Source organism: Candoia aspera, chromosome 2 (genome assembly GCF_035149785.1).
Source record: "Candoia aspera isolate rCanAsp1 chromosome 2, rCanAsp1.hap2, whole genome shotgun sequence".
Lineage (NCBI taxonomy): Eukaryota > Metazoa > Chordata > Lepidosauria > Squamata > Boidae > Candoia > Candoia aspera.
Window position 1 is genome coordinate 132696486 of NC_086154.1, and position 22098 is coordinate 132718583.

At 47.6% G+C, this 22098-nt stretch overlaps 1 protein-coding gene across 3 annotated transcripts in view; it reads left to right on the forward strand.

Annotated features, from left to right (window-relative positions):
• The window catches only part of TIMELESS (timeless circadian regulator), a 57308-nt gene that overhangs the window by 11353 nt on the left and 23857 nt on the right, over positions 1-22098 (forward strand). For all 3 annotated transcript variants that reach the window (XM_063293658.1, XM_063293657.1, XM_063293659.1), the window contains exons 2-13: positions 11176-11301; positions 12501-12654; positions 13911-14025; positions 14408-14470; positions 14678-14779; positions 15754-15909; positions 16421-16554; positions 18542-18629; positions 19489-19668; positions 20566-20783; positions 20927-21030; positions 21565-21734. In XM_063293658.1, the coding sequence (XP_063149728.1) occupies positions 11205-11301; positions 12501-12654; positions 13911-14025; positions 14408-14470; positions 14678-14779; positions 15754-15909; positions 16421-16554; positions 18542-18629; positions 19489-19668; positions 20566-20783; positions 20927-21030; positions 21565-21734 (1581 nt within the window). In that variant the 5' untranslated portion in view covers positions 11176-11204. The remainder of the gene's footprint in view (positions 1-11175; positions 11302-12500; positions 12655-13910; positions 14026-14407; positions 14471-14677; positions 14780-15753; positions 15910-16420; positions 16555-18541; positions 18630-19488; positions 19669-20565; positions 20784-20926; positions 21031-21564; positions 21735-22098) is intronic.

Consider the following 22098-nt stretch of genomic DNA (forward strand, 5'->3'; position numbering starts at 1 on the left):
AGTATGACCTAAAATGCAATCTGTTCTCAACACAAGTCCTAAAACTAGATAAAGGGAACCAAATTAAACAACTGAGTCAAAAACATTATACATTCATTTATTCATTGAGGAAAATGATCTAAAGCTACATATTTGTGTATGGCAAAAGTATGTGAACCTAGGATTATCAGTTCATTTGAAGGGGAAATTAGAGTCAGGTGTTTTAATCAATGGGATGATAATCAGGTGTGAGTGTGGGAGGGCCTGCCTTATTTAAAGAATAAAACACTGGGTATTCACTATCAAAGTCTGATCTTCAGAACACAGGTATGTGGAAGTGTGTCATGGCTCAAACAAAGATTTCTGAGGACCTCCAAAAAACAGTTGTTGATAGCAGGCTGGAAAAGGTCACAAAACTATTTCCAAAGATTTTGGACTCTGTCCACTGTCAGGCAGATCATGTACAAATGGAGGCAATTCAACACCATTGTTACCCTCCTCAGGAGTGGTCAACCAAACAACATCACACCAAAAGCAAGGTGTGTAATACTCTGGGAGATTTCTTAGTTCCCCATAGTTATTTCTGAGGAACTAAAGGCCTCTCTTTTGTTGGCGAATGTCCTGAGACCACCCTCAGGAGAACACTGAACAACAACGGTGTGCATGGCAGGGTTGCAAGGAGAAAGCCACTACTCTCCAAAAAGAACATTGCTGCACGTCTACACTTTGCGAAAGACCATATGAATAAGCCAGAAGGTTATTGGGGAATGGTCTGTGAATGGATGAGACCAAATTGAACTTTTTGGCTTGAATGAAAAGCATTATGTTTGGCAAAAGGCAAACGCTGCATTCCAGCATAAGAACTTTATCCCATCTGTGAAATGTGGTGGCAGTATCCTGGTTTGGGCCTGCTTTGCTGCCTCTGGACCAGGACGGCTTGCCATCATTGATGGAACTGTGAATTCTGAATTGTACCAGCAAATTCTACAGGAAAATGTCAGGGTATCTGTCTGTGAACTGAAGCTCAAGAGAAAGTGGATCATGCAGCAAGACGATGACCCAAAACACACAAGTCGTATGACCAAAGGATGGTTAAAACAGAAGAAGAGTTGGAATGGCCAAGCCAAGAAAGAGAACAGCTCTATGAAATCTCTCCTCTAACAGAGCCTTCCCCGGTTTAATTGGTACCCTAGCTGTATTGAACTTGTCAGCCTTTTGAGGTAGGACCAGTCAGAACACTGCTAGGATTCCAGGAATGCTGCTATCTTGTTGTAGGGTATAATAACAGAATCTTGAAAGCCTGTCAATCAAATACTGAAACCAAGGTGATTGCACCGATAGACTGCATTTCTCTGAAGAAAAATGTACTATGGTAGACAGGTTTTAGAAGATGATGTCAAAGGGGTGGGCAGTTTTACCTCTGTGTTGTACTATATCCTGCCTGCAACTCTTTAAAGCAGCTGCATGATTCAGGTAAAAAACACCACTGCTCCTGCCTTCTCTGGAACCCCTATTCCAAATTACAAAGGGCTGTGCAACCCTAATACATTTCCTAATTTTATCTCCACAGTGATTGAGGGGAATGCACTGAGAAAGTATGAGTGGCCCAAAATTACTTGGTGAGTTTGAAGAGGGTCTTGAATCTTAGTCTCCCAGTTCAACCTCTTAATCATTACGTTATAGAGCCATTTTGGTCTAGTGGTGAAGGTGCTGGGCTAGAAACCAGGAGACTGGGAGTTCTAGTCCAGCCTTAGGCATGAAAGCCGGCTGGGTGACCTTGGGCCAGTCATTCTCTCTCTCAGCCCAACTCATCCCACAGGGTTGCTGTTGTGGGGAAAATAGGAGGAGGGAGGAGTATTTGGTATGTTCGCCGCCTTGAGTTATTTATAAAAATAATAAATGCGGGATAAAAAAAAAATCTTCCACATGTTCATGTACTTCTAATAAGGTTCTGCAGAATAGTTGTGCATTTCCCATTCTCCAACATTTGTGCACAGTGACCTTGGTTATATTACCTCCTAGGTTGTTGGAAAGTAGGTTAGATCCCTATAGCAGGCTGGGTAAGTGGACCAGTTACGTAAACCAGGTTATGCTGTTGTCTTGAAAGCAGTGTGAACAAAGCAGGAGCTAGGACTTGGGAAATAGGGAATTGCCTAGTCAGAGGTGGGTGGAGAAAACAAGTAGTCCCCTTTCCCCGCTTCCCCACACAGCCTTTTTTAAGGAGTCAGAGGGTTTTGCTAGATGCAGTCAGACCTGCTGTCCCCTGCAGTCTCTCCGTTTGTCTGCCCCCCTCTCACAGCCTCTGGAAGTTTGGAAGGATTGCAGCGTTACCTTATCTGAGGAGTTTGTGTGCATGAAGGTCACAGGAGGCAGAAGATTTGGCTGGTAAATAAGTTGTGCAGTAGTTTATATGGAGTTGATGGGGAAAAGTCCATTGTTTCTGTTCTTTAGACACCAAGAATGACTTGCTGTCTTGTGAACTTCTTTAGTCTGGGGTTGCCCTAACTTTCATTTGGCTCCTCTTGTTTGGGGATCAAGGCGGAGCTGCTTGGCATAGAGTGTAGTTATATATATGTGCATTAATTACCTTACAAGTCCAGGTAATTTGTAATCAGTATGAAAACCTAGTTTGCTGGTTTGATTTTATTTTGCTCCTTAAAGAGTCTATGAACTGAGAATGGAGGAGTCATGGAGGGTGGAGAATCTATGAACAGAGAAAGGAGGAGTGTCATGAGTGCCGTTGAGCTGAAGTCATCAGCGCAATGGCACACATGACAATAGCAAGGAAACAGGAGAAGGGGCTCAAGATAAGTAGCCATCAACTCACAACGACTAACGGTCAATAAACAATAGCTAAACGGATCACGGAGTACACCCAAGCCATCAGCGCTAATACAACGGAGATCGCCCAGCTGACAGCAATCACCGGATGAATAGAAAACCCGATGATGGGCGATCCCGGAACGCCAGCGGGGCCTCGCAACCCCTCACCCACCGGCAGGGCAACATATTGGACAAAGGGGGGTGACGTGACCGCGAGTGAGGGGGCGCTGACCGGCGCGGGGTATTTAAACCCCGCACCGGCGCGCTCCTGTCACTCTCAGCTTTTTTCCCGACGCTGTACCTGCGCTGTGAATAAACCAGAGCCTGATCCACCGAACCAGTGTCTGAGCATTATTCAAAGGTAGGCAGCGCATGACATAAAGCTGAGAGTCATAAATTCAGCCTCGCCGAGCCCCACCGGACGACAACGAGCCGCGGGAGGAATAGACGGCGAGAAGACCAGCAAGATGAAACCGGAGCGACGCGGGCAAGGAGGGCGAGCCGCACGGCAAGAAACAGAGGAGGACCGACCGAGGCCAGAGGCACCGCGGACTCCCGGAGCCATGGACGCCCACCCCACCCGACCCGAGCCGCAGCTCCAACCCCAAGGGGAGATGGCGACGGAGGCAACCCGACCGCGGGAGAGAGCAACATACCTTCCGAAACCAGCGGAGGACCCCGCGCCCCACATCGCACCCCAGCAATGGACGTGGAGCGACAGCCCAACGGCGGTCAGCACGGAGGAGGACGATGGAGACACCCAGCAGACGGCGGAGCAAGCGGACCAACGGCAGAGGGAGGATGAACCCCGCCGGCAACCCACCCCCGCCGACACACCGACGGAACCGGCCCCAGCGGCGGCGCGGACCGTGGACGAGGAGGCACGAGCTGAACTCGCGGCCATGCGGGCCCAACTGACGGAACTCCGGACCATGCTCCAGTCGCTTATGCCCCCCGCGCCACCCAACGACGTCCCCGCACAGGCCCACACCCCGAGCGAAGCACCGAACCCCCACGGGCCAGCGGAAGGTCAGCAGACAGCCCAGGCGGACGACACCACAGGCCGGGAAGCGAGAGGAAGGGCCGCGCAAAACGCCCGGGCCCCAAAGGACTTCCCCATCTTCTTCGATGGGAACCCCACGAAACTGTCGTTCTTCATAACGAACGCCAGGGAGTTCATGGGGAGGCACGGACACTCCTACGACTCCGAAGCCGACAAGATCGCCGCCGTGGCGATCAAACTACAAGACAGGGCGGCGGACTGGTACGTCCAACTGTACGAGTCCAGCTCCCCTGCCCTCGCCAACTTCCCTGCCTTCATCAATGAGATGAAAAACTACTTCGAAGACCCCCTAGCCAAAGTGAGGGTGAAAAGCGCACTCCAAAGACTTAAACAGGGCACACGCACTGTTCCAGACTACGCCCTGGAGTTCAAAGCCCTCGCGGGGAAGGTCAGCGACTGGTCCGAGACCACCCTGCTGGAAATGTTCAAAAGGGGGCTCAATCGCGACGTTCTCCAATGGGCCCTCTACCGCGACGACCCAGAAACGCTACACGGGTGGATCCACCTCGCGGGGAAAGCCGAACACGCGCACCGCACCTTCCTCATGACAACCACGGAAGACACAAACTATGCCTGCAAAAAGGTACCCGCACCACACGTGGGGATGGCCGGCCCCATATACCCAAAAAAGAAATTCAATCGGGAGCCCTGCGGGAAGTGTGGCAAACTAGGGCACAAGACGGTGGATTGCTTCGCCAACCGACCGCCGACCAGTGCGCCTAAACCCACCCCGAAAATCAGCCCCAAACCACCCAACCTGGGGCCGCCCCCTCACCGCCGAATGACCGTGGCCACAGCGACACCAGAGGAAGGCTGGGACGCCTACTGGGGGGAAGAGGATAACGTAGACCCCGACCAGCCAGCAGGAAAAGCTCCCCGCCTGCCCTGAAACGCGTTGCGAGGCAGGCGGTGGGACAGCAGCGCGGACCACCTCGATGGAACGACGAAAGCCCCGTAATAATGGCGGCAATCAAACTCTCTGCCGACAACGGAGCCACCACGGCCGCGGCACTAGTGGACTCGGGGTGCTCAAAAAACCTCATCCACCCCGACCTAGTCGCCAAACTCGACCTCCGCTGCTTCCCCCTCCCCACGCCGTTGGCATTCCACCAGCTGGATGGCTCTACAGCGGGAGGGAAACCAGCCACGCTGCAAACCGAGCCGGTCACCCTGCAAATGGGCACTCACACTGAACGCACATCGTTCGTCGTCACTCACATCGGACGGCCCATTGCAGTCCTGGGGATGCCATGGCTCGCGACAAACAACCCGCGCATCAACTGGGAGACCCGCACCTTCACATTCGGCGACGGCGAGTACCGGGCACCAGTTCCAGCGGGCAGAACCAACCCCACTGTGGGACGAGCGGAGGCGACTACACAGGACAACGCCGCTACCATAGCAGACCTATCGGAACAATACACCGACTTCTCCGAGGTCTTCGGAGAGGCGGAAGCTGACCAACTATCCCCCCACTGCAAGACGGATTGCCGGATCGACCTGCTGCCCGACGTCCCCTTACCTAGACCAAAGATCTACTCGATGACCCCGAAGGAGATGGCAACCCTCCGGGAGTTCATCGATAAAAACCTAGACAGGGGATTCATAGAGCCAGCATGCTCACCGGTCGGAGCCCCCGTCTTATTCCGGGAGAAGAAAGACGGCACCCTACGGCTCTGCACCAACTACCGGGGCCTAAACGCGGCTTCCCTGTCCAACAAATACCCCTTACCCCTGGTGAAGGACATGCTCGCCCACCTGTCCACGGGCAAAGTCTTTTCCAAATTGGACCTTCGCGAGGCGTACTATCGCATCCGAATCAGGGAGGGGGACGAATGGAAGACTGCGTTCAACTGCCCCCTAGGCGCCTTCCAGTACAAAGTGCTGCCCTTCGGACTCGCGGGGGCCCCTGGGGTGTTCATGCAGCTCATCAATGAGGTACTGCATGAACATCTGTTCAAAGGGGTCCTGGTCTACATCGACGACGTCCTTATTTACACAAAAACGCACGAGGAACATGTGAACCTAGTCAGGCAAGTCCTCGACAAGCTCAGAAGGGCGCAGCTCTATGCCAAGCCTACAAAGTGCGAGTTTCACAAAGCGCGCCTAGACTACCTGGGGTACCGAATCTCCGGGGACGGCATAGAAATGGACCCCGCAAAAGTCGAGGCGGTGCTAAACTGGGAGCGCCCCCACAACAGACGCCAACTCCAGAGCTTCCTCGGCTTCGCGAATTTTTACAGGTCATTCGCCCGGGGGTTCGCAGAGATAGCCCTCCCCCTAACGGACCTCCTCAAAACCAAAGGGGTGGGGGACACCCGACGCGCCAAGAACCCGGGCACAGTGTTGAATTGGACTCCCGCGTGCCAGACCGCATTCAACAAGCTGAAAGCGCTGTTCACCACGGAGCCAATCCTCACGCACCCGGACCCAGAACGGCCGTTCGTGGTCCAAGCCGACGCCTCAGACTTCTCCCTGGGGGCCATCCTACTCCAAAAGGACCCCACGGGACTCCTGAAACCATGCGCCTACCTGTCAAGGAAGTTCTCCGAGACAGAAAGGCGATGGCACGTCTGGGAGAAAGAAGCCTTCGCGGTAAAATCGGCGCTAGAGACATGGCGACACCTACTCGAGGGAGCCACCCAACCATTCGAGGTCTGGACCGACCACCGGAACCTCGAGGCCCTACGAACGCCCAGACGCCTTAGCCCAAAACAGGTCCGATGGGCCCAATTCTTCAGCCGCTTTAATTTCCAGCTGAAGTTCATGCCGGGCAAAAAGAACTTCCTGGCCGACGCCCTCTCCCGACTGCCCCAAGACGAAGAGCCCGCCCCAGACACCATCGGGACGGTCCTATCCGCCTCGCAACTGGGGATGGCCGTGACCACCCGAAGCGGCGCTCGGAGGCAGCTCGACTCTACGGCGCAGCCGACGGCGGGACAACCTGCGACCAGACGAAGCCAACCGCAACTACCAGGGGGAATGCGCACGGACCTTGCCGCCGCCCTCAAAACCGACCCCTGGTTCCTGGCAAACCCCGACAAGGTAACGATGGCACAGGACCTGGCATGGGGGGAAGGCAGAATCTATGTCCCGGACTCGCAACGCCAGGCGATCTTGCATAGGTCACACGACGCCAAACAAGCGGGACACTTTGGGTTCCTCAAGACCCTACACCTAACACGGCGTCAATTCTGGTGGCCCGTGCTCAGGCGAGACGTAAAAGCCTACGTAGCGTCCTGCCCAACGTGCGCTAGGGCCAAACGGGCACCAGGCAAACCCGCGGGGCTATTACAACGGGTGGCAGGAAATCTCTATGGATTTTATAGTGGACCTCCCACCCAGCCAGAAGAAAACGGCCATTTGGGTGGTGAAGGATTACTTCTCAAAGCAGGCCCACTTCATCCCCTGCACGTCGGTCCCATCCGCACAACAACTAGCCAAACTCTTCCTCATCCACGTGTACAGGCTACACGGATGTCCCGCACGTGTGGTGACCGACGGGCACACAGTTCACCTCCAAATTCTGGCGGGCCTTCCTAAAGCTGACGGGGACCCAACAGGCCCTATCCACTGCCTGGCACCCCCAGACGGACGGAGCCACAGAGGTCCTCAATGCCACCTTAGAGCAATTCATACGCTCATATACTAACTATCACCAAGACGACTGGGCTGAACTGCTCCCGTTCGCCGAAGTCGCATACAACAACGCCGTCCACACGAGCACGGGGAAAACTCCGTTCGAGGTAGTCTCGGGGCGCGACTTCGTCCCCATACCGGAGCTACCTCAACCCCCGGAACCCCAGGTGGACGCTAGCGACTGGGGACGGAAGATCGCGGAATCATGGCCAATAATCACGGCGGCGCTGAAGGATGCACAGGCAGCCTACAAAGAGCAGGCCGACAAGCACCGGCGCCAACAACCGACGTTCCAAGCGGGGGATATGGTCTACCTATCCACCAAATTCCTAAAGTCACCCCAACCCTCGAAAAAACTGGGGCCTAAGTACATCGGGCCGTTCCGAGTCACGCAAATAGTGAACCCGGTAGCAATATGCTTGGACCTGCCACACAACCTACGGAGACTCCACCCGGTGTTCCACACCAGCCTCCTGAAACCGGCAACCACCTCTCGATGGCACCCAAGCACGCCACAGCCCCCACCGGTGATGATCGACGGGCAACATCACTTTGAGATAAGGGACATACTCGACTCCCGCAAGCAACGAGGAACTCTACACTATTTGGTCAGGTGGAAACACTTCCCCCACCCGGAATGGGTGGCGGCGCACAACGTTAACGCGCCTGACCTGACCCGGGCATTTCACCGGGCATACCCCGACAAGCCACAACCAAGGTTAGCAAGCCGTCCCCTGCAAACCCCCCCCGCGGGCCCCCCCGCCTACCGTGCCCCAAGGGAAAGGGCCCCCCCAAGCCCGCGACTTGGGTGGACCTCCCCCCCCGGGACTCACTCCCCCCGCCCCGGGCCCACGAGGCAGTGACAAGCGTTCGCCAGCACCCTCCCCCCGGCCACGGGGGAGTGGCAAGCAAGTCAACAGGGCAACCTGGGGGCAACGCCCAGGAGCACAAATAACAAAGGCGACGCACTTTAAATAAAAAAGAAGGGCCCTACCTGGAGCTGATAAGCACCCGACCAGCCACGCCTCTCTCCTCGCCGAACTGAGCCAAACAAACAGGGTGTGGCTGGAGCATGCGCACGCCAGGGCGTGACCCGGGCATGCGCACTAAGGACACACCCTGGGAAGGCACGTGGCAGAGGGAGGAGCAAAGGGAGGGGCGACAACTACTCCGGCGGGAATTTCAAAAAAAAAAAAAAGTGCCGTTTGACAGCTCCACCGAGAAAAAGGAAAAAACCAGAAAACTGGGGGGGAGCACTATTCGGACAGGGGGCAGTATGTCATGAGTGCCGTTGAGCTGAAGTCATCAGCGCAATGGCACACATGACAATAGCAAGGAAACAGGAGAAGGGGCTCAAGATAAGTAGCCATCAACTCACAACGACTAACGGCCAATAAACAATAGCTAAACGGATCACGGAGTACACCCAAGCCATCAGCGCTAATACAACGGAGATCGCCCAGCTGACAGCAATCACCGGATGAATAGAAAACCCGATGATGGGTGATCCCGGAACGCCAGCGGGGCCTCGCAACCCCTCACCCACCGGCAGGGCAACGTATTGGACAAAGGGGGGTGACGTGACCGCGAGTGAGGGGGCGCTGACCGGCGCAGGGTATTTAAACCCCGCACCGGCGCGCTCCTGTCACTCTCAGCTTTTTTCCCGACGCTGTACCTGCGCTGTGAATAAACCAGAGCCTGATCCACCGAACCAGTGTCTGAGCATTATTCAAAGGTAGGCAGCGCATGACAAGGAGGATGTCTGTTTTGGTATCTTTATTATTCGTTTGTTAGATTTATATCCTATCTTTCCTCCAGGAGAAGGAGGTGACATGCACGGCATTTCCTCTTCCATTTTTCCCCCCATAACAGCAGCTTTGAGAGAAAGGCTGGATTGAAAGAGCGACTGGCCCTAAATCTTCTATAGCTGAGGCTGTTACTTCGATTTGTAATTGCAATAATAAAGCGTGACTGACTGACCCGTGGTTGGAGGTAGACTTGAAACAGGATTTCCTTAGTCCTAGACATGTTGTTACTAAACTGATGGTCTGAGCTGGTAGTCCCCATGTTTTCGTTGGGCTTGGTAGCCAACTTTTAACTTAGAAAGTGGAGAGGTTTTGCTTATTTGTTTCTTGCTCTATAAGGGGAAAGTAAGCATGCCGTTTTCTGTCCACAGACTGGCAGGGGTAGTTTTGTACAGAAAAAAGAAGCAGATACATCGGCTGAATTCTAAGGTCATTCGTACCTATAGTTTTCTGTGTTCACGTGATACACTGAATCTTTAACCAACGTATGGGTTTGGGTTCATTTAAGGTTAAAATGTGGTTATTTCGTTTCTGGTTTGATGTGTTATATAAACACAGTAGCTGGCTTCTGAAGTTTGTCACATGCAAGGGGGCTTGGTGTATAAGTATGTTGTACCTGTCCACATAATTAATTTGTAGGACAATAAGTAGACAGAGAATATGGATTCAGATCTGTATATAAGGAGTACAGGTTTAACTCAAGTGCAAAGAAGGAGCTTCATCATGTTTATCTAATAGCCAGTTGCACATTAATTAATTAGCAAGTGTTTCAGTTTTTATCTAATTTACTCTGCCTTAATATGACTGTAAAACAGGAGAGATATACAATGCTTTGGATTGGATTCCTAAAATATAATTTGGAGCGTTCAGGGGCACAAAGACAATAATGCTTAGCAGCTTTTTAAAGCAGCTGCATTTGTTCCTAGGTCATGTTATAGCTGCAGAGAGAACATGGGGAAAAAATGGGGCTGCTTTCAGGAATTGGAGATAGGTGCTGGATTCCTGTTCCCACACACTTCAAAGGGCATTGTTGAAATCAAGCCCAAGATGTTGAAGAGCCTTAAGAAAACAGTGTCAAGCTACTTTATCGCTTGATTGCATTATTTCTCTTGATGGGAAATTTTGCTGTTAAGGACATCCCTTGGAAAAAACCACATGGGGTGGTTAAGTGGGAGTTTAATTCAGATTAAGAATGGCAGTGATAGCCCACTAGAGTAATATGATGCATCTCACATTGTTATTTGCCACTGTAACAATTTGGAAACTGGAATACAGGTGGAGCCATAAAAAAGGCTGGTTTATTTTATGATACTTTGGTAAGGCGGTATTTTAATTGCAAATTGGGATTTCTACCAGAAGTGAATATTATTTCCTTGAAGGTCATGAAATTGCTTTATATGTGTTCCAGATACCTCAAACTTCTTTAATGACCTTCTTCTACGTATTTGTAGAGTGTGTATGTGGTAGTAACTTTAACCATGCCTTTAATACATGAACAGGGGAAACAGACTAGCCCATAATAAAGCCTGCTGGCTTGTTGCAACCCTATCCCAGACATTTTTTTAAAAGATCCTTATAAAATAATTCTAACTTAAGAAATAAAAGGCTAGATAGTTTATTAAGCTATCCCTCATATCTTTTAAGACCCGATCTGGAATGTAAAACACCAGCAATGGCTAGACCCATGTAAAATCTTAAAATACCTTGACATTAGTAAAAACTCTAATGTCAGAACTGCTTTTGATTTTTGCAGGCTTCTGTAGTAGATGTTAAGCAAGTACTGTTTTGTTTCATCAGGTTATTTCCTTGCTTTATGAATAGTTCAGCTCATATTGCACAACTAAACTGTCTCTCTGTCCTCTGCAGGCTCCCTTCTTTCTCTTAACCTGAGATTTATGGACTTGTACATGATGAATTGTGAACTCCTAGCAACTTGCAGTGCCCTTGGATTCTTAGAAGGGGACACCTACCATAAAGAACCAGACTGCATAGGTGAGAGATCCAGATGGGGAGGTAGATACTGGAGGATGGCCTGAGGGCTACGCATGTCTCAAGCTCTTGACTGTTAGATGGAGGCAACTAAGTCATGAAGTAGGGAAAACTAGCGCTCTATAAAGGGGCTTTCCAACTTTTTGTTTCAGTTTTGAAGACGTTAGGAGCTATCTGCTCTTCCTCCTTCTTTGGATGGCCCCAGGACACAACAAGATGGCTTAATTCTCTAGTCCTACAACTTCGACCCTAAAGCGTACTTTTCTGAGGGAGCATACTCTCTTTTGAGGGAGATGAGTGGCGACAAAACTTGATAGATAAATAAATAAAATAAATACTGCTAAAGGTGTGAACAATTCGTTACCTTCCAGATGTTGTTACTCTAACTCTCATCAGTTCTAGCCAGCTATGGTGAAATATGTGTCCCGTCCCAGCCCAATCACACGCAATACACCAGGGAGGCAGTTGTAAGACTTTACTGAGAAACTTGGGAGGTAACAAGCAGGCGGCAAAGATGTGAGAGCTCAAACGCGCACACGCTACAGAAGCAAGCCCGAAAAGTCCTGCAAGCTTGCCCTAAGGGGGTTTCACGTTCAAAACCAGATCAGTCAAGCGAGTCCAAGAGTCAAGAGTCAGGTCACCAGGTTTCCGATCAGGAGTCGAGGCACATGCAGTCCAGTAAGCAGACAGTTGTCTCCAACGATCGGTCAGGGCTTGTGGCTCCCTTTTTATAGAGGCCGACTGGGGCGGAGCTTCTTTAGGAGGGCGGGGCTGCTTTCTCGCACGTGGCCTCGCCAACCTCCGCAGTTCCTCCCTGCTTTCCGCTCCCCTTTCTTGAGCACCGGGAGGGGGCGGCAGCTCTGAGTTCCCGTCCTCACCCATCAGCAGCGCCTGTGCCTGCTGCTTGCTGACCAGCCCCGCCTCCTCGGACTGCTCAGGCGGCCGTTTATCCGGAGCTTTCTGCTCGCCCTCCAACTCTGCGTCAGAGGCTGGCCGCCCGTCCTTGTTGTCTGACTCTTGACTCCGAGCCCCCCATGACTGTACGATGGGAATCGTAGTTGGACAGCATAGCCACTTGTTGCCTACCCCTCCTTTAGTATATTAGTATAACTAATATATATATATAGTGGGATAGCAATTCCGTGAGCAATAGCTTTGCACCCATTTGAGTTTTGTCTCCTGCTTGGCTTGAATTCCTCCAGAGAGTGTGAAAGATTTAATCCGCTATCTGCGCCATGAAGATGAGACTCGGGATATCCGGCAACAGCTGGGGGCTGCTCAGATTCTACAAAATGACCTGATCCCTATTATCAACCAGTACCCCCAAGATAAGCAGCTATTTGATGCTGTCATCAGGTAGGAATGGCAGTGTGAGGTGTGTGGAAGAAGATGGGAGGAAAGATGATTGGTTATAGTTAATATAAGGTTTTAATTATGAAGAATGTCAGGAGCAGATAGCAATGAAGGAGTGTGCATTACAGAGATCACGAAACAATCCATGTTCTGTCTTGTCATATCCCATAAGGCTTAACTCTCTGGTCAGTGGCAAGAGATTATGATAATTTTAGTCCCAAACAGTTGAGGGCTCTAGATATAAATGGGATTGATGGATGTCTATGCTGGGCAGTTTTTTATATCTGAGCATAGTCAGTTTGAATAATCTGTGTATTCCTTAAAATATACCGTAAGACTGAGAATTTTAGCAGAATCTTATTAGAGCCCCAAGAAATATATACATCTGTTGTATCCTCAGTCAGTTGCTGAGAATTCTGGGAATTGAAGTCTACATACCTGGAGGATGGGCAGTTTGGGGAAAGTGTCCTGAATAAAATCATTTCTTTCACCTTATTTTAGCCCTCACAGAATCAACAAAGCTTAACATCCATTTTTCAGCAAGATATGGTGGCATCTCATCTCCTCTTGTTTCTGGATAAAGCAAATTATAAATTCATTTACTTTAACTCCAGGCCTGGATATGGCCTAGAGGGAGACTGGTTTGATTGTGCTAGGAGGAAGAACCATAGGATCCTTCTAAGAACCAGATTTCAAAATGTGTAGCCTGCAGCTGTCACACCTTTTTATTATCTCTAGAGGTGAAGGCAATCCAGGTTGGATCTTAGAGATTGAAAAGGCAGAAGTCTACCCTGTTTAGAAAATTAAACCCGTAGGCCAATATGGGGTTTAAAGAAAGAATCTCCAAGAGATTTTTTTTAATCCCATGCAAGAAATTTGTATTTTTTTTAAAAAATAAAAAGATTAATAGAATGATTTCCCATTCATCACACATGATGATCCCAGTCTGGGTCAAGCCACTATGAACTTAAATTTAAAACAACCAAACCCTGAACTGGAACTGCATGTTATATAGGTGGCAATTAAGAACTCACTATTGGAAAATACTTACAAAAACAAAATACTAATGAAGCCATCCAAATTGCTTAGTTAAGGACAAATATCAATAGCAGTGTAGAAATGTATTTATTGCTTAAATTTGTCAGTGGGAAAATAGAACTTTAAGATACTTGTAAAGTGTTTTAATGCTGAAGTGGATTAAGGATAAGACAAGTTTCTATTGCAATCATTGACAAAGTCTTTATATTTTATTTTCCTAGGTTAATGGTAAATTTAACTCAGCCAGCTATCCTCTGCTTTGGAAAAATCCCCCAGGATGTTAACTTCCGCCATCACTTCCTGCAGATCGTCTCCTACCTGCAGGCTTACAAAGAAGTGAGTGGGAGGCCTTCTCCAGTCTTCTGTTCCGTTGTTCGGGGGGTAACAGGATAATGCGGAAAAATAGTCTGCTTTTCTGAATGGCAGTGTTCTCTTTGTAGTTAAGCATGAAGCTTTCTACAGTAACCTTTGCTGTACTTAAACTGAAGATCCTTGAAGGAAGGAAGGATGGTAGTTTCTGGCTAACAGCTAACTTGAAGAAGACCCAGGGGGTGAAGCTTCGGAAGATGTAAAGAGAAACAGAAGGCAGGAGGGAGGGAAGAAGCAGATAACAGTTTCTAGGCTAAGTCTTTGTAGCCTGCTTTGGGGTCTTGCCTTGCTCTTCTGGGGTTGCTCTGTCTCCGGGGGATTCCTAATATATTCTTTTTCCAATCCCTAGGCGTTTGCCAATGAGAAGGTCTTTGGGGTATTGAGTGAGAAGCTGTATGATCTGCTGCAGCTGGTGAGTTTCATGTGGAGCTGTTTCCCAAAGTCAAAGGGAGGTGGCTCAAGGACAAGGAGGGTTGTGAAAGGAAACAAGACTTAACTGAACAAGACTGGGGTGCGGGCAGTGAAGGCAGCAGCCTGCTCCTTGAGTTCAGCTTTTTCATGTGCTCCCAGTGTGTGTGTGTGTGCATCTTTTATGACGATCTGCTCTTTCTCCTCTTAGGACTGGGAGCAGCGCCAGGAAGAAGATAACCTGCTGATTGAGCGCATCTTGCTGCTGGTGCGCAACGTGTTGCATGTGCCAGCTGATCCTGACGAAGAGAAGGTATTGGTGTAGAAGGCTGGCCCTGGTTCTGTCTGGATAGATGCCAGCCTAGGACAGTGCACGGGAGTGGAAATACAAGCACATACCTGGAGAGACAAGGAACCTGGGCACCCAGCACCCCTCCCTCGTTGAGCTATGCTAGCCAATGCTCTTGTAGGTGATGTTAATGGTGCTTAGAGAATTAGGGGTTTCCTCTCCAGGGTTTCATCTGTATTATCTCAACGACTCACTGTAGTACTGTTGTATCGCTCTCCACATTTCTTCCATGTGCTGTGGCTTGCCTTAAGCTTAGCAAACAGTGCCTTGCTTCTTGCATGGTTTTAATGTTTTGGATATTGACTATTTAGGTAGCCAGTGTACCTCAACTGAATCATATAGCAGAAGAACCAAAGAAAAAGTTGCGGGAGAGCATGCTGCTGTCCAGAGTGCTGTCACTGTGGTTTCCCTTTTTCCTTAACGTACTGAGTAGAACATGGTCTTTATTATTGTTTGTGTCCTGCCAGCTCTTCTTTTATATGAGGTGGGAGGTTTCTGTGCCATCAGCCCTTCAGACAAGAAACCAATTCTATGGGTACTAACACTACCTGTATTGTAAGGTCACACTAACAGAATCTTGCGCATCTGAAAGCATTTCTCCCCTCCCTCCCTCCCTCCCTCCCTCCCTCCCTTGCCTTTACCTTCCAGGAAACTAGGGAGGGTCCCTTCTGAGATGCTTTCTCCACCCCCATTCCTTCTGTGGACTGAGATGTCTCTTATCTGACTGTTGCCCTTGTGGCAGCTCTTCCTCCTCCTGTCTCTCGAGGATATTCCCAAAGACCATTATATCTGCAGCGAGAAAATGGGCATGAGTGTGTCAGTGGACACTCGTGTCTGCTGCACAGTGGCCTGAGGCTGAGCAAAATGGGTATTTTTTTCTTCTTGTGATTGAAAATTCCATTATTCTAATGGTTAGGCCCATCTGATCTCTCCCATAGAACATTGACGACGATGCCAACGTCCATGACCAGGTGCTCTGGGCTATGCACATCAGCGGGTTGGATGATTTGCTCAAATTCTTGGCCAGCTCCCCGAGCGAACAGCAGTGGAGTCTGCACGTGCTGGAGATAATCTCCCTTATGTTCCGTGACCAGGTAAGCAAGCAAGTCTGTTCAGACCAGAAGTGAAGGCTGGGGTAGGGTGGGGACGTTTCTGCAAGTGGCAGAAAGAGGCAAAGGATACTGTGTTTCTAGGTCGGAAGTCCAAAGAGATTTCGAGGAATTTTGTGGCCCTTGAAGCTTTTATAGCTTCAGAAAGTAGAAGAGGGGAAAGGAGGCTGAGAGATAGTTGAGCTGTCAAAAAGATTGATAGTTGTACCTTCTATTAGAAAATATGGCCCTTTAGCCCATGTAATTTTTTAATCCTCTGTTTCTGGCTGGCCTCTGTCAGAGTCAGAATGTCATGGTTCATAAATCTAACCTAGAACAGCTGCTGTCATTAACATTTTTTAAAAAGCTACTTCACCATTGTGGGGAGACAGAAGCTGCCGTATCTAATGCAACTTCTGTTGGTTTGCTTTCTGCTGTGGTACATGGATTTGAGGGAGGAGGGTGAACAAACATTGCTTGGGTTCATGGAAGAAACTAAGAACACTGTTCCCAATAGAATCCAGAGCAATTGGCAGCCACAGGGCAGACCCGTTCATCCAAGGAGAAGAGCACAGATGTAGCAGAACTGGAGGTCTTGAGACAGAAGGAACAGACTGAGAAGAAGACCCGCGTATTCCAGCGGAGTAGCAGGTGAGGAAGTGAAGTTGGAAGTCTTCCACCTGGCTTTCCCAGCCAATCCCTGACACTGAGGATAATTTTGGGGGGAAAGGATCCTCTCTGTTCTCTGCTGTGTCATCCTATAAACGTCAAGAATTGAACCTGCGACCTTTAACAAAGAAAGCCATTCTCCCTTCCTTTAAATTTTAACTCTAGGCTGGGCAACCTTCCAAAAAACACTCTTTCTTGCAAAGATAATTTACTCCTATCCCAGCCATGGTTTCTTGTGCAATATTCAGATCCAAAATGGGTAGGGATGCTTCAGAGCTACTGTGGGCAGCCTCTCTTCCTATCAGCTGCTTCTTGAAGGAACTGTGCAGAGTAGCTGCACCGGCTCACAGAAATGTGTATTTGAGTTAACAAGGCGACAACAGGGTGCAACCATGTGTTACTGCAAAATCCAGAAAAAGCATAACTCTTTAAGGAGCAGCCCTTAAAAAAGGGGGGGGGGACCATGCCAGAATCAAATACCCTTACTTCCTTCAGATTCAGATACTGAACCCCTCTGGTTTATGGTATATAAACCTCCTGCTCGAGCTCTGCAAACAAGACTGCACCTTTTTAAGCGCAACAGTGACCACTGAAAATGAAACATTAAAGAAGTTACTGCATACTTTGGGAAACCTGGAAAAATTGGACAGGAGAGCAACTCTAGCATTAGCTATTAAAGTTCTGTGCAATTTTTCCAGTTTCTAAAAAAGTCCTTAAACCAAAATGAGTGGCCATTATGATTAGAGATGGAAATATGTACTTCCTCAACACAATTTAGAAAGTCTTTGACTGTTACAATGTGGTTTAAGGAGGCGTGAATTATACTTTCCATACAAAAGACGGCTCTTTAGCCTGTGTAACTTTTTAGTTAGTCAGAATGTCATGGTTCATAAAACTAATCTGGAACAGCTGCTGTCACTAACATTTTTCAATTTTTTCAAAAAGTATATGAATTATTTTTATAGTCTGTTTTTGAAGACTTTCCCAAATAAGGTCCAAAATTTTTTTTTGTTCAACAAGGAGTTCTAAGCTGAGTTACTCAGTTCAAATCCTAAATCCTATTCTTGTATATTTTAAGATTTCAGCAGAGTCAATTGTATTTGAAAAAGGTTTTGTTTAATATTGAAGAGTTTCCTTTGATCTGAAATGAGTAGATAGGTATCATTCTTCAAACATGGTTGATGTTCTTGATCGATAAATTACTGCACTTGCTCATGTGAAATCAAGATAGAACTTGTGACTGCTTCTTCTGCAGAATATATTCAACAGAATAGGTGTCCTACAAGAGCCAAGTTTCTAATCTTGTACAATAATTCATCTTCCCATTTGTTGAACTAATCTTGTTTATCAAACTGTTTAAAATTTGGGTGATTAAGGAATGGAAGAAGAAGGGATCTTAAAATTTGGGTGATTAAGGAATGGAAGAAGAGGGGAAGAAGAAGGGATCTGAACCATTTCCAGCTTTTCTAGACTTCTCAAGTAAGGTTTAGATACAAAATGTGAATTCCATAGCTTTATGTGTAGGGCAATAGTCTGTAGGCAAAACATTACTGGCTGATTAAGATAATTGTTTAGCACTGCAAGCCCATTAATGCTGCCAGAACACATGAATGAATCCCAATGATAGAATGGGATTGGGTGTGCATGGGAAAAGGAATCTTGCAGGACTGAAGTCCAGCACTCTGGTAGTGGCTTCTTCCACACCTTTCAGTCGGTCCTCATCATGCATGCTTCACTGGGCAGCATTTAAGAGACAGAAATGGAGAGAGAGAAATGAATGCAGTTGTTGTCTGCCTAAGAGCAAAGCATCTGCTGTCAGAGTAGACAACAGTGGGTAGGCTGGACAGAAGTAGTTTGGCATTCTCTAAAGTCAGTTTCTGCCTCTTCTCATTGACCTTTCATTCAAAATGTGCTGTTTTGGTAAAAGAGTCTGTTCTGATAGATTTCACCCTGTTTTCTTCTTCCCCAGACACACTCGATTTGGTGGCTGCTATGTCATTCAGGGCTTGAAGGCTATTGGGGATAGAGATGTGGTGATGCATAAGGGGCTACACAATGTAAGTCAGTTCAAGCTACTATGTCCAGGGTTAGAGAGGGTGGATTTTTATTCAGAATGTAGCATCTGCCCAGCTGTATAAAGTTGAGGGTGTTTCTTCAGAGGTGAGATGCTGCTCTTCTTGTACTAAACAAGAAGGAAATGGAGAAAGGAAAACATGGGATGCTGTGGGCACATGGATCATCTAGTTTGTTTTTTGTCCTCAAATCTGTTTATCTGTCTAAAGCTTTGTTATGGTAACCCTCACAGAGGGTTTTAATAAAAGGCTACTGTTTCCTAGTCCCACGTTTAAATTGCCATCGTTTCTGCCTACAGAAGTTCCTGGCTAGTGCCAGTGGTCTTCCTCCAGGCCCCTGCACAGCTCATTGCTTTTTCAGAAGTTGACTTCCAGTTTTCTTAGCTTATCAATGTCTGGTTGGGATCTAGTTTCATTACCTTGTAAGACTGCCGGATTACAAACTAGATCAATCCACAGTTGTAAGGAAGTAGTTGCATCATTATCAACCATATTTGCCAGGGTAAGCAGACCATATTAGTCAGAGAAGTAAATAATTTTTTCTGGAAAAACTGGATTTTTCCCTCTGAGGCTAAGCCAATTTTTACAGAAAATGTTCAGTGTGCATTGGAAAGTATTCTGATCAATGTCATTTATCTACGTTGCATACTCATTGGAGATGATCACCTGAAAAACAGTGAAACTGCCAAGCTTGTCTATCTGCACTTCATTAAGAAATGGAAATTTTTCTGTAGAAAACAATATAGCTGTGGTAAATTTTCCATTTAGTATTACTGGAACTAAGAAGGAAGAAGCTGAGTCTACATTTTCCATCGTACTCATATTCTGCCCCATTCCTGGACAGGTGAAGAACTACAGCCACGATCTATGCAAGGAGGTCCGCCAGGTGCCAAAAAGGCAGCAGCGAGCCAGTGATGGTGAAGGAACCCCTCGTCGCTCTGCCCTAAATGTGCGGCGCTTCCTTCAGGAGTTCTGTGTGGAGTTCTTGGAGAACTGCTACAATCGCCTCATGTACCTGGTCAAGGTGAGAAGGAGGTTCAGGTGTGGAGCTGGCCAATTGCAGGGTGCCATGAAAGAGAAGAGGAAGATGTCTTGCCCATGTCAGAGACATGTTGGCTTATGTTGCTTCCTTCAGGATCCTGTTTCCTGAAGGCAGGATTTCCCTTAGCAGAACTTGAAAAATGTTAGGTGTGGTTTTTTTGCTGGTACTTTTTGTGTGTGTGTGTGTGTGTGTCCTTTGTTTATAGGGCTGTGCAGCAAACAGATTCAATGGGATTGGAGTGGCTTCACTGAGCCAATTTGCACCCATGCTGGAGATATTAAAAGTCACATGTATTACTCTTCAGTGATTCTTGTTCCTTCTCTTGTGCCAAAGGGAAGAATAAGAATGTTACTGCTCTTTATCCACAGTGAACAGTTCTTGGATGCTATTAAAATGCAGGCTGTTCCCTTTAAAGTCAAAGACCAGGATATCTGAAGGGTCACTTCCATTTCCATTGTGTTCAACATCTAAGGCTGTGCTGTATGTTCTGCCACCTTTGGAGATAGGTTTGGTGGGGTGAAAAAGCGGAGTTTCTTGATGTCATTGCACAGTTGTAAGCTTTCCTTCCCTGAGAGGTTCTCTCTCTCAGAAGGGCACCAAATATTTTTTCCAATTCTGCCATTCCTTTAATCTATTATTGAGGGAACATGTGATTAAATTGGCTCAAATTCATTTATGCTGTCATGACACTGCTCTAAATGGTTAAATGCTATTTTGTGCCTGTTTTATCTCCATTGTTTGTATTTTAGGGTTTTTAGCTATCTTGGCTTTTAAGATCTGATTGTATTCTGAAACTGAATGCATCTGATATGGAGCCAAAAGAGCAGAGGCTATGAGACCATGGCTGCCCTTGGACATTCTCTCCCTTTCCTTCCCCAGGATCACTTGATCAGAGAAAAGGCCCAACAGCATGATGAGACATACTACTTATGGGCCATGGCTTTTTTCATGGCCTTCAACCGGGCCTATTCTTTCCAGCCTCAGCTGGTTTCTGAGACAGTTGGTGTCCGGACCTTCCACTTCATTGAACGGAGTCTGACTAACTACTATGAAATGAGCCTTGTAGATAAGAAGGATATCACATCTTGGTCTAAAAGGTGAGGTGACAGCTTAGTTTGCTGTGGAGTAATCCTATGGGATTCTTTTTCCCTGTGCAGTTTTAAATAATTTCATTTATCTCACCTTCCTATGCAAAGTCAGAGGAAGTCCTACTTGTCAACTTGTTTTCCTTGTCTTTCAGGATGCATCTGGCTCTCAAGGCTTACCAAGAATTGCTGATGACTATGCATGAAATGGACCGTTCACAAGAAGAAGCTGTGCGCAACAGCAGCCACATACTTAAGAGTGAGGATTTTTCATTATATACCAAGTTATTTCCTGGGGTAACATTCTAGGTTTCCTGCTGGAAGTAGAAGCCAATTGTAATCTGTACCAATTCTCAGGCAAAGGCTCAGAATTACATGTGCTTGGAGGGATAGGATCATAGATAGACCATTGGTCTGGCTAGCCCAGAACTGCTAACGTGAATGGGCAACTTAACTGAAAGATTTTAAATAGGAGTTTTCCAGCCATCCCTGGAGATGCTAGGAATTGAACCTGGAGTCTTCTGAACTGCTTCGCTGTTCTCTATCACTGAACAATGTACCCCTAGGAGTCTCAGTGTTTTTCATATCGGATTTAGTCGGAAAGGCTAAGTAAAATATCTTTGCTGAGCAAATGGAGAATGAAAAGAAAAGCAACAGTGGCCTTTCGGTTCCCAAAATAAACTATGTGGGGAGGAAAATGTCTTATCTGCTTATTATTGCCTCCCATCTCCATTATTTAGGGAATGTTGGCTTTGTTTGTATACAACTAATGACAAGCACTTCCTTCCTCTAGATAACATTTTCTACCTGATGGAATATCGTGAGCTGTTCCTCACTCTTCTCCGTAAGTTTGATGAGAAAAAGCAGCCCAGGTCATTCCTCAGAGATCTAGTGGAGACCACTCATCTTTTCTTGAAGATGCTGGAGAAATTTTGCAAAGGAAGGAACAACCTAGTGGTCCAGGTATCTTGGGATATGGGGATTGAGTTCCTTTCCTTTGAGTTTCCAGTTCTTACTTATTCTCTTAGGAAGATACCCAACTAATGTATATATTTATTCTTTTCATTGGTACCCAATTCTTTCTTCAAGGGGCTAACTGCTTCCTTTCTTCTTCTTAATTTCTTGTCCAGAGAGGAATTACGAAGAGCCAGTCTACTTGCTGGCTCTTCATTCCGCCACTGTCATCATCTCTGCTTGTAGTGGAGCTGTCTTCAGTTTGCCATTTCTTCCCCGGAAGTCCACTTTTTGCTGTATATTTCCAGTTCTTTAAATTCTTAAGCTTGTAGTTAATGTTTCTTTTATTCAAGAATGAAGGTAAACTCACAAG